A 13,141-nucleotide genomic window follows, 5' to 3' on the forward strand; every position below is an offset into this window, starting at 1 on the left:
AATTGTAAGAGGCCATTCACACAGAATGCGCTTTTCAGTTCTAATGTGCTACTTTTCCATTTTTTTTCCCTATCTAAGCACGTGCTTGGTGGACACGCATGGTTGTTACGTTTGTGCCTAGTTTTTAAGATGCCATGTCAAATTGAAAGAATGTTAACTTTTACACATATCCCCGCGTCATTAAAAGCAGTGGACCAATCAGAAAAACCTAGAGGTCGGGCAAACATTGCAAACTTCTATTTACAGTAGCAAGTGTGTTCGTGACAGCTGTTTTATTTGATGTTATGTGAAGGCGGAGCTTATGCTTATTTAAAAACCATAAATTCCATCTCACGTTTTTAGATGGTAAGACAATTTTTGTGTGAATGGCCTTAAAAGAAGTGAGTCATCCTCTTGTGGCCTCAGAGGATATTTTGTGCACTTCAGAATAATGGCGAAAGTAGCAAGTCGTATGGGTACCTTTTGCCAAGACTTTCTATGGCATGCTTCTATCACATATTGGTGTGTTGTTTTGTTCATTACTGTCATGTAGCGAAAGTATACACCAGACCCCAGAAGGCAAATCTGATGCTAACGGGTTATCATGCAACTTAAATGACTGTAAGATTAAGCTAAAGCGTCCCTAATGTATTCTTTAAGCGTCCAGTGTTATCTCGTAGCACCGTCCGCAGCTTTGAGTGGCGTTATAATGGGAGCGTGAGGTGAGCTGGCAGACCACACCGCAGGTCAGTGTGAGGTCAGAGAGGAAGAAGTGAAACCAGAGCCTGATCCTAAGATGTTCTAGTGTAGCGTGGCACAAGCTAGCAGCTCAAAGATAAACAACAGTAAACTAGCCCTCTGTGGGGGAGCTGTGTGTGGACTTGGGAGGCCAGGACCTCCTGGCAGTCACGATGGCAGCTCTCTACGCTCTTATTGATAACCTTCTTTTCTCATGAGGCAGGGGAGATAATACACTCCTGGAACAAGGGTAAAGGGAGATGAATGTTAGACAATAGACGGTCGCAGTAAAGGGACCATCCGCGCAGTCTTTGAACTTTTCCCTGTCTCCAAAGGACAATTAATAATGAAGGCCTTTGGGGTAGGTCACACCAGACATGGACAAGAGGAGACGAGAGAAGAAACAAAAGGGAAGAGAAACCTGGAGAAAAGGGGGACGTGTTGGATAATTGATCTTTTTTTAAGAGGCAGTGTTGCTGGGCGTCTTTGGCTCATTTACAATATTTTAAATGTGAAAGTGCGTAATTCTTCATAGAATGTTCCACCCTAATATGATCTTATAAGTAAGCCCATGTGTATATACTATAATGTATATAACTAAGTACATAGATTTTCCCTAAATGTATAAACTGCAGTATTTTTTGCACAGCCCAACAACAGCAACACTGGCTCAACCAATTGCACATGAGATGGGTGGGGCTATCTTTGTGACTAGCCAATGGTAGATGAAGGGAGAGTTTGTTAATTAAAGTCATTAATTTTGCAGTTCCGTTTGTTGACGCTAGCGGCGCAGAAATTACACACTTCACCTTTAAGTATTCCCTCAACTCTAAAGGTATCTGTTTAACCTTGGAATTTTGCCACACAAACAAAACTAATTTGCGAGTAGGAAACAAACAAAGTCTCAAAGTTGCATTCACCCAGTATGAGAACAGCCACCGACACCTGATAGCCAAAAGATACCAAGACTAGAACTCTCGAAGTCAAAGGAGGTCTGTGTGAGTGTGCTGTGGGTATATGGCCACCAACACTTTTTCAGAAAGGCTCAGAGATCACAGAGACCAAAGAAAAAGAGGGAGAGACTAAGCCTCCTCTATGCTTTCCTCAGCCAGTTCATGGGAGGAGGGTACAAGGACTGAAGACAAGGCGGGTCTGGGGCAAGTTGGGGGGAGGACACTCAGGGGGTTTTGACAGAAGAGCCTTGAACTATTTTGTGGCCGAAAGATGAGACCTTCCCAGAGCTGTCATAAAAATGTCTCCTTATCCCAGTGGAGCCCGTGGACCCCACCCCTCTTAGAACTCTTCAATGGTGCCTGTGATGTGATACAGTAAGTGTGAAGACGGCTCCTGAGAACCAGATGCCACAATTGCAGGGCCAGGAAACGGCACTTTGGCTAACAATGCGTAACTGTGTTGCAAGATTTAACAGGTGTTCAGTTTTTTTGTATGATTAAATGCTCTGTTAGTGTTTTGAGAGACTTTAGTTTTTTTTACACTCCTATTTTTCCAACCATCAGGTAGAATGGAGGAAGTAAATAATGAACCTTTGAAAAACTGAATGTCAACATTTTAAAAGCAAATGTTAAGAGTATATTTCAAGAGTTCATACTTAGATAATGCTAGACGTGTTAGTGGGTTTGGAGAACCCTGAGCTTGGAGATAGATGAGCCCAAGGCTCCTGCCTGGTCAGTGAGCATTAAGAAGGATACGAGATCAGTTAGTTCTCTAGAGCTCCCCTGATTCGTTTGGCTTATACCTTGAATAATAAGACAGCTCTATAAGAATAGACTGCCGACCAAGCCAGTGCAAAAGCATTAAGTGCTTGTGACTGTTACTATTATTTAATTCACTTGTGTCACATCTTTGGACTGTAGTAGGAAACCAGAGTACCCGGCGGAAACTCGCGTGAACACGGGGAGAACATGTAAACAAAAATACCGACTGGCTCAGCTAGGACTTGAACCAGTGACCTTGCTGTGAGGCTGTGCTGTGCTAGCCACTGAGCCGCTGTGTTGCAAAAGAGAACGAAGATCGGGAGTAAAGTTAGGCTGGATATTTGTGCTAAATTTGGAATAATTCGATTGGCTGGCTAATGATTACCAATAGGGACCAGCTGTGGTCAATCATATCACATGCTCCTCTCAAAATTAGTTTGTGAAACCTCATAAAGTGTACATAGTAGTACCTTAAAAGTACAAAAGTGTGTCTTTTGAAAAGGTTCTATGCCAGTAATCCCAAGGTGCTTTTGTGCCTTTATTACGATGAGTGTGACTTCGGATTTAGAACACTAGTCATTAATTTTTTATCCTATAAATTAACTCAAGGTGTTTAAAAAAAGTTGCAGGACTATCCTTCAAAGCAACTCTCCTTGGTTCCATGGAAAAAATAACAGTATACAGTTTTCAGGAGGTCACAGAGAGAGCAAACAATGACCAAATTTTCATGTTTAAGTGAACTCCCTGTTTATTAAAATATCATTCTAATGTGTTCATTTAGCTATGCTGGATAAACAAATGATGTTCCCAGACAACAGTTAAGCAGCCTGTTAGGCTTGATCATATCTGGTTTGTACACAGAAAACCCCTTCAGCTAAGAGATAACACTTGCCACATTGCTGGCGGCTCTGTTTCGGAAAGAAGACGAAAAAGGGGGGATTCTCTCTCTCTGTCTCTCTCTTTTTTTTTTTTTTGGAGGGGGGAGCCTTTCGGGGTCTGGACATCATAAGCTGTGTCTATGCAAATGTCCTTGATTGTGTTCATTTGTGCCATTGTCCAGCTAAGACAAACAGAGCAGTAATTAAGAGAGAAATGATGGCGTATCGAGACAGCACGATGGAGGAGGAGCCGAATGAAGGATAAACAACTTGAAAGAAAACAGCAAGCTTGGTGAGCACAACACAAGTGCATTGAAGGCAATTAATGAAGCTCCTTTAATTACGGCCTTTGCTCATTCCACCATGAGAAATGTGACAATTATGTCATTAAAAAGTTTGTAATGGGAAAGTGAGGGGTGAGTACATTCGAAGAGGATGAAAGACACAAGGCAGCGAAAGGAAGTGCAATGAAAGAGAGGGAGAGAGAAATGACAGGGCCCAACTACAAAAAAGCAAGTCTCAAAGGAGGAGGAAGCACATTACTGGTGCACATTGACAGACTAGATTAACATCAAACGATCAGCACAACAGAGGGTATATTCATTCAGGAGGAGCTAGCAAGGTGGAACTTTGATGATGCTAAATTTGGCAGAAAGAGCGACTTGCTGAATCGGCGAGGGTTCCAGTTTCATGCCTCGCAGTCTGACAGGTGGAGAAGAGAAAATTTAGTACAAAAAAGCCTCAGCATGAAGTGTCCCTTTGCACCGGCAAAGGTTGTGTGACCTCGCTCTGCGGCACGGACTTGCTGGGCGATATCGTCGCACGCTAGACGCCAGCCCGTAGGAAAAAAGGAACAGACTAGGGTGGCCAAATTTGCATTAAAGATCGAGTGTTCCTCGCATGGAAAATGAGCATTTGGGAAAGTCTTTCAGGCGGTCCTGCTTGTACACCTGTGCAGCCTTTGTGGCTCTTGATATGCAAAACAATCTCTCCCTCGGTTCGACTTCTCTACCAACAACAGTCTTATTCATGGTGCCCTGCACTTTCTTCCACAGCCATGCAAATCTTGCATTTATATATGAAAATAGGGATCATGTCCCTAAATATCTTCCTGGTCGCCAAAGGTGTGGCGTGCCGCGTACCTGCAATCACAATAAACCTTGGCTTTGACCTGATCTAAATGAAATGAAAGGGAGGGGAGGGGGACAGGGAGATTTTTTGCTAATAGTCAGCTAAATGATGATGATGTTGTAAGGATAGTGTTTGAATGACCAGAGTCCCAGTGGGCAGATATTGATAGTGAGCTGAGCGGTAAATGTGAGCTCTGCAAATTGTATTTGACAAGGACACTTGGGCCTGAAGCATCGCTCCCTGTTTGCCTCATCAAACAGACAGATGCATGACTGTGTTTCAGCCAAAAAAAAAAGAATCTTGTTCACTTTACCCCAGGAGTATGGCAAGAGAGGGGGGGTTAGGCTTATGGGATGAACAGCTTGCCATTCATTGTCTAATCATATAAAGAGATCATTTAGCTGTATTCATTTTAAAGCTTTGAAAGCCGTACCAACTTGCTCTGTGAAGACCACCTTGTAAATCAGTGTGCTCTGATAAAAAAGTAAATGCAGTCACTTAGTAGAGTGAAACACAGAATGGACGAGGACCCACCTCAAAATCGTTGGCCTTGTTGTAGTGCATGTTGAGAGCACGGAAAAGCTCGCAGTCTCGGCTCACGCTCAGCTCTTCTGACCCTGTCACGCCGTCATTGATGGCCTGCCGGGCAAATTTCTCCATCTGGATGTAGTAGAACTCACGGAAGTTGCTGAACCACTTGATCAGCTGGGATGTGATGCAGCGGTTAAACTATGAGAAAAAAAGAGACCCTTTTTAAATTTGTTGATGTGGATTCAATTAAAAAATGTTAATTTTTAGAGAGCCTTTCAGTACATTTGTAGATTTTCGGTAACACTTTATTTGGATGGTCCATTTGAGTATTAGTAGACTGCCTGCTTAATATCTGTTCATACAGCTCCTTCAACAGACTGACTATAAGAACTATCTGTCAACTTAGACTAACCCTAATCCAAACCCCAACCTTAATCACAACAGTCTACTTATAATTTAATGAGAATTAGTTGGCATGTAGATGCAATGTAACTTAAATTCAACAAATTTACCATCAAAATAAAGTGTGACCAGATTTGCTCATGATTTACTATATTTGAAGGCTTTTATAATTGTTGATGTCACACTGTTTTACCTTGCCCTAAAAGACAATATTTAAGAGTCTTACTGGCTTTCCAGATTCTTCCAGACTGTTAAAACACACACATACACACCAGAAGGTTCCCAATGTTAAAGTCTTTAGTCTGTTTTACTGAAAAAAAAAAAAAAAAAAAAACAGGTATTACTAACCTCTAATCTGGTTAGCCAGTGAGACCCCTAAATGTCAGGACAACAGATAAGACATTTGTTTCTACAAACGTGTTTACTTCACATTGTCCTTGAGGATGATGGGTAAGCAAACAAACCCGTAGCTGAGACAGATTGGTCAGGGGGGTGTTTTTCTTTCTTTTTTTTTCCTCCACCAAGGCTTACACGGTCGGCACTGATACTGCATTTGCTGTTGTGTGCAAATGCAAACAGTTCAGGGTTGAGTAGATGAAATTATAATTGTGTCAATAGCCTGTAATGCAGCGATGGCAAATTTACATATCAAGTAGCTGACTTAATTCTGATACGCCTCAGGGTTTATTCCCTTCTTTTCCCACATTAATAATCGAGCGAAGTAAGCGATCAAGTGAAATTGAGTGAAGGAATCGGAATTAAACACAAACCTTGCAACAAGTACAGCTCTACACAGTAAAACCCAGTCAACGTTTTTAAATGTGTAGTTAACTCAAAATGTACTGAAAATTAATTCTACTCATTTTAAAAACGTTTTGAATTCAGTGTTGAAGGTAATGAGTTAATTAAATACCTCATTACTTCAACTTAAATGGAGTAAGTTCACAGTACTCATATAGATTAGTTTTAGCAATCGGTTTCCTCAAATAGTTTGAGTTGCCTTACCTTAATGAGTTTTACAGTACTTGGTTTGAGTACTCTTCATTTATTGGGTTTTACTGTGCTCAAATCGCTTTGTTTACTCAAATGGATTAAGTTCACAGTACTCATTAGGATTAGTTTTTAAACCTAAATGCTTTGTTGTAATTGGTTTCCTCAAATGGTTTGAGTTACCTTAACTTTTTGGGTTTTACAGTGTAGTTAAACAGCTCAGAGCTGCTGTGTGGGAGCTATATTTGGAGAGCCTGATCCTAGATCAGTAAATACACAGTACTCCATTTGCCCTGTGTACTTGCCCCATGACCTCAGCAAATGACCTGTGTGACGGCCTTTTTGTGTGTGTGTGTGTGTGTGCAGCTACGTTTGTGTGTGCGCGAAAGCTATGGCTGCCAAGAGTGCGAATGTACAGGACAGCTGAGTTGAATGTAGCCAAGTTAAAAGCTATAAATCCGGCGGGCTTTCTGTTGGCTGCTCTGACATGCAGCCTCCTGCCTTTTGTCATTACGGGTGTTCATCAAGCCTTCATTGCCTTTGCCTCCCCTCAAAGAGCATTAATCAAAAATCAACAGTGAGCACTTATCTATCTGTGGCCATGAGAACATGCAGGCCTCTGTTTAGATGACAGCTGAGGAGAGCGAGAGATCGAGCATGAGGAGAGAGGAAAAAAAGAGAGGAAGGACAAGGAACAAAGAGGGGGGAGGAGGACGAGTGTGTTTTCTGAGGGTAGATGTAATTACCGTGTAGAAACTTGTCCCCATGCTTGCAAATTTAAGATAATGACGTGAATGAGAATTCATAGCGGGGAATCCGAGTCGTTAGAAAGAGTCAGAAGCCACGACGGGCTGATAGGTTTCCCCCAAAAGGCCAGCCGAGAGCATAATTACCGCCAGGGTTCTTCTCCCATAATTCAGCAGAAAATGATTAAGTCGTCATCCCGAGGCATCAGTCTGCAGAAGTTCAAACATGTACTTAACCTATCCAGGAATTATACATTTGGCCTGTGTGTCGCCTCTGCCTTCTTTCAGCGAGAAACAGGGGGTTTGAAAAGAAGACGGAAAAAAAAGAACAACCAAAGAAGCAAGGCTATCTGATCTCTCGCCTGCCCCCGTTTCAATAGACGTTAAACCTATTAGGATCTACTGAACTCGAGGGGCTTCTCCTTTTTTTCAGCTTTATCTGCGGAGCGAAATGCACTGTCCAAATTTCCAGACACTGAGATAAGGACCCCCGGCCCCCGTGACGACTTACTCCAGCGCCCCCTCGCCACCCCCTTAATTCTTTTAGAATAAGAAACAAAACATTACAAAATGATAGCAGACTGCTCACTGGGGAATGAAAATTGCTTTGACATGGAGATTAGGCTCTTCTATTGTCATAAGACATTGTCTCATATGAGTGGGGCTTGCAGAAGAGACGGATAAAAGGCGAGAAAGGGGGGAATTTTTTTTCTAGAATGGCTAGTGGATGACATAATGGAGAGCGCAGAAAAGTAAGTCCGCATGACATCGTTTGGCAGCGCTGTATAAAGGGAGATTTAAAAAGCATTGTTGCCGAATAGAAATACCAGAGATTCGGGGGACAATGGAGCCGCGTTGCTGGAACGTGACAACTCAGCAATTAAGGATCATGTCATCTGCTTGTCAAACAAAAATAACCAGCCTAGCTCTCCTCTCTCCTCTCTCTCTCTCTCTCTCTCTCAGCTCTCAATCACCTCATGCATGAAACAAAACCCTAAATGATATGTCGCCACATTAGAAAAAAAAAAAAAAACACTTGCAAACACATTTGATTTTCTTAGTGGGGTAGAATACGTGACAAGTTTTTTCTTTCATTGGGCTCAATACTGAAATCTCACAACTAACTTTTTTAAATGCTTTGAAAAGTTAAGGATGAAGTTTAGCTGCCCCTTAGGCCTGTCACGATATCTATTTTTTGTTGTACAATATATATTACACCAAAATATATTGCAATAAACGATATTATTGCCATTATATAATGCAGGAATGACAGTATAATTTCATCACAATGCAGGAACATTCTTCCAAAAAACACATCATATTTTATTCTTAAGGATATTTCGTTTAATTATAGTCATTTTATTGATTAGGTATTGGAATCAGAAAATGAAAATGTATAATCATAAATGTTAACAAAAAAAGTGATGGGTAAAGTAACAGAGGCTGCGATATCTGCTACTAGATCTGTTGTTAGTTGTCAGACACCCACATACAAAAAAAAAATACTGTAGTAATTAATAGTAAATACTATAGTGTATTTTAACCATACTGACACTGACAGCTTCTATAAGGATAGAGATGTTGCGCAATCAGCTAAAATGTTGCTAGAATTGTTTTTTATGTATGGGGCAATATATATTGCATCACCAAAAATGATTGAGGTCATGTCCATAAGTCGATATATTGATCATTGTGACAGGCCTACTGCCACTTTGTTTGCATTTATAACAACAACAATAATAGTAATAATAATAATAATAATAATAATAATATGATGATGATGATGATTAAGACTACACGATATTTGAAAAATCTGTAATTGCAGGATTTTATTTTATGTTTTATAAGATAGTTTGAATAGTTGGAATAGCACTACTACTTTGGGTACAGAAATTGAATAATAACAATGTAAAAAAGGCTTTCTTACTTTGCTTTGTCTTGTTTCTTGTCCAAACATGTAAAAATTCTTAAAAGAAGTAAAAATTTGCCAGTTGAGTAAAATAATCTTGTTTTTTGCTTTAAAATGAAAATATTTGTACTAAAAACAAGACAAAATTTAGCTAAAAAGGCGAGAAAAACATTTTTGTTGCATAAATTGTACAAAGTTCATATAAATAATTAAATAGAATTCTGTAGCTCCTGGTCAACTAGACTCAACATTGCGTATCTTGCGATGTGACTATTGCAATTGTGCAGCCTGAATAATAATAATTAATTCTAATATAAATTAATAGAGTTGAAATTTAAAGTAGAAAAACTGAAGTGGTTTTGTAAAACATTCTATTTTTTTTTTTTTGTCTTACATTATTTGTTTGATTTTTACTCTTTTTGACATAACGGTGTGCAGAAGTAAATTTTGACTAAGCAGGTAGCTATTTTTGTTAATCTACAATACATATACTAGATAGATTGATTTGTTGATCTATATTTATTACTTTTTATTTATTTATTTAATTTATATTTGTGTACAGTAATCAGCATAATTAAGTACACCCCTGGCGATGTATTTAAATGCATTTAAACGAAACAGATTTTTTAAACAGATATATTCATTAAAATAAAATTTTAGTCACCGAGCATTTTTAGAAATCGAAAGAATTCAATTCAAGCTAAATATTGCAGAATTTCAACAAAATTTTTCTACTTTTTTGCTTCTCTTCATTTTTACTTTTTAAAAATTTGTATTTAATATTTTTCTATAGCATAGAAATTTGGGTTTAGTTGTTTTTGGACCGTTATTGTAAGTTATTTTGTTGAATAGGCTTCAGATTTGGCTTTAGTACTGACTAATCTAATGTATATGCACTAATAAAATATTGTAAAGCTTCCTATGAAAAATATGAATTTAAAAGATAGATTTGTGAGGGGTTTACTTGTATAATCACTTGCTCACTTGAATGTTCACTTACTCATTCTTTTAGCACTCTCACTATATTTCCAATCCAATCTATGTTTCTGCCTCTAATATTCAGCGCTGCTCGAAGAAACACCAAACTCAAGCCCTCCCACAGTGCACCTCATCCTGTTATTCACCAAACCTTACATATCCACTGAGCACGCTCAAAAGATTCATAAAACAAATCATCCTGATGCCTATAATGTGTCCGGGCAGCGGTTGACTCAGAGAACAAGTGCGTTTCACACAATCTTGCTCACGGGCCTGTGAAAGATTATTCCTCTGGTGACAGAGATCCGCTCTTTCCAAGACACCGGGGGAAGACTTGACCTGTCACTCCGCACGTTTCCTCTGTTAGCCATGGACAATACAGGCTTTCACACACGCCTGGTGGGGACGCTACTTATACGGGGGTCTGTGCATTTTAAGTCTTCCCCTCCCCGAACACAGCGTGCACTTAGATTGAGAATCTGGGAAAAGTGGAGCTCTATAAGGGGGAAGGAAGCTAAGTGCCTCGGTAGGTTATTTGATATTCAGCTGTTAATGGTACATGGTATGCTGTACGTTTGTATGCTGTACGTTTAAAGGCAGCCTGGTGACAAAGCCGGAGCGGCTAAAATAATTTCCCTGACCCACGGCTGACCTTACTGGAGCTGTCCTGCTGAAACGTATACGCCTCGACCCTTATGGAGTGACATAACCCCCTGCTCATGCTTGCTTTGACTGCTCATAATCAGTGTCACACCATCTTCCTGCTAATACTCCTCTTAACCCTTGACCCTCTCTCGTTTAGCCCTCAAAGGCTACTGTAGGCAGGCCAGCCGACCACCTCTGCATGCGTTATGTGAATATGCCGTATGGGATTTATGCTGATTAATCTGCACAGAAATAGAAGTGGCGAGAGATAACGTACGCTCTAAAAAAAATGCTGGGATGTTTTAACTCAATTTTGGGTCAAATATGGACATACATTTGAACCAATTGCTGGGTTAAACATTTAATTGGGGAAAAAAATGAAAAACCAACAGGTGGGTTTGTTCTTCTCAATGTTGTTTGAGTTAACAAACCTAAAACTGTGGGTCCAAAAACTTTTACGTCAACTGGAATAAAATAACCGATTGGGTAACACTTTAATACACACTTTGAATTGTCTATTAAGCGTTAGCAAATAGTTCTTAAAATGTTAAGCATTAACTCTAAATTAATAGATGTTAGTAAGCTTTTTATAAATACAGCTACAAATGCTGTATTCTTGACTAATATGCACATTTATAATGTGTTTAATGATTGCATTCTCATACTTTGTTAATGATGATTTTTTCATTATTTAAGTATTACAATATTTACACACTAGTTATTTACGAATACTGGGTGCTACTTTATGATCATTCAGAATACATATGTAAATGATTAATAAACTGTTCAAATTAACAATCATATATCTTACTAATAGTTCATTTGTATGTTAATAAATGCTTTATTAAGACAACTTCATTCAGGTTTGTGACCTAATCTAAAGTGAAGATTATTTATGCTGTATGAATCTCTAATAAATGACCAATAAAGGCTCAGTTATATTCCAAAGAGAAAAAAAAGAACTGACTTTATTCATTTCTATTCATTTTAAGAGACACACAAAAACATTTATCTTTGTAATCTTATGTAAAATAATATTACTGGACAGTTTAAACTTTGCTAAATAATTTTGAATTGTTGTATCATAATATATTGTTTAAATTAATATATTATTATTTTATCCATTTTAACTGTATTTGTTGCTAATTGTATTTTGACACTCCTGTTATTCAGCAATGTTTAAAGTTAACAGTAACTTTATTTTTAGATAAAATTGCAAACCTTTATTGTTCGATTGATACTGAGCCTTTAATTGTCATTTATAAAGGATTTATAAAGCATAAACCTCATTTTAGGTCACAAAACTGCATGAATGTTGATTTGAATAGTTTATTAATCGTTTACTAACTCATTCTGAATGATTCTAAAAAGCCACCAACTACTCCTAAATACAACAATTATTAAGTAATTAGTAATAACATAATTATAGTAATAATTAGTAGTAATTAATAATTAAGTAGTAAAGTATGAAAATATAATTATTAAGCGCATTATAAATGTGCGTATAAGTCAGGAATCTAGCATTTGTAGCTGCAGTTATAAACTGCTTACTAACGTCTATTACTGTAGAGTGAATGCTTAACAGATGATGAATTAACTATTTGCTAACGTTTAATAGATGATTACTGTGTGTAGTTATTATAGTGTTTCCAAAAATGGGCAATAAATAAAAACAAAAAATAAAGGAAACTAACAGCTGTCCCTGAAAAAAGAATTTAATTAAAAAGAATTAAACTAATTTAACAATTAGCAACAATTAATAAAAGTTGTAGGAATTCATAAGCACTAATTATGTGTCTGTAAAATCAAAAGTTTTACCTGTATAATCATCAGTCAAGCAGAATAATTATATACAAAAACATATTCTCTTTACTTCCTTTGCCAAAAAATGTAAACTCTGCATGTTGAACTACATATACAGTTTGATCTTATATATATATGTATATATATATATATATATATATATATATATATATATATATATATATATATATATATATATAAACTAAATATATAAAAGCAAAAAAAAAAATTGTTCACAAAATAAAAAAACTTACCTAAAACCAACAAAACCATTAATGAAATAAAACTAAACTGTAAATCTACAGTAGATTTTAAAATAGCATCAATATAAAAACTCATTTAAAAATGCTAAATCGTGCTCCATTTGACAATAAACTGAGTTAAAAACAAACGCACTGTAGTTTTACAGTAAATCACATTATTATAAGAACCTATCGCAACCTACTAAGTGTGACAAATATAACAAGAGATCAAGGAACAAATGTGAAAAAGAGATGTTAAGGAGGGACGAAGGTATTATCCATTACATAAGAAGTCAGATCACTGTTTCCTGTTGCTTTCCCGTGAAGGGCAGTGACATTAATCTCTTTATGACCACTGGCTCACTCTGTGTGGTCATACGTAGGAAATGTTCTCACTTACTTCTGGACTACCTGTAAAAAGAACCTTCCTCTTCCTTACAGAAAAACAGTGTAT

At 37.8% G+C, this 13,141-nt stretch overlaps 1 protein-coding gene and 2 long non-coding RNA genes across 11 annotated transcripts in view; 2 read left to right on the plus strand and 1 right to left on the minus strand.

Moving 5' to 3' along the window:
* The window catches only part of LOC137488119 (uncharacterized), a 91,518-nt gene that overhangs the window by 63,543 nt on the left and 14,834 nt on the right, over positions 1-13,141 (plus strand). The gene's annotated exons all lie outside the window — the stretch shown is intronic.
* prox1a (prospero homeobox 1a) overlaps positions 1-13,141 on the minus strand; it is a 43,716-nt gene that overhangs the window by 20,001 nt on the left and 10,574 nt on the right. For 7 of the 8 annotated variants that reach the window (XM_087288588.1, XM_087288585.1, XM_087288587.1 and 4 more), the window contains 1 exon segment: positions 4,976-5,170. In XM_087288588.1, coding sequence (XP_087144714.1) covers positions 4,976-5,170 — 195 coding nt within the window. 8 annotated transcript variants of the gene reach the window in all.
* Positions 5,117-9,111, plus strand: LOC147840002 (uncharacterized). Its single transcript, XR_015513585.1, has 2 exons — positions 5,117-6,434; positions 6,478-9,111. It is a non-coding gene; the product is annotated as an uncharacterized LOC147840002 (long non-coding RNA).

The sequence above is a fragment of the Danio rerio genome, chromosome 17, assembly GCF_052040795.2.
Source record: "Danio rerio strain M-AB ecotype USA chromosome 17, GRCz13ab, whole genome shotgun sequence".
NCBI lineage: Eukaryota > Metazoa > Chordata > Actinopteri > Cypriniformes > Danionidae > Danio > Danio rerio.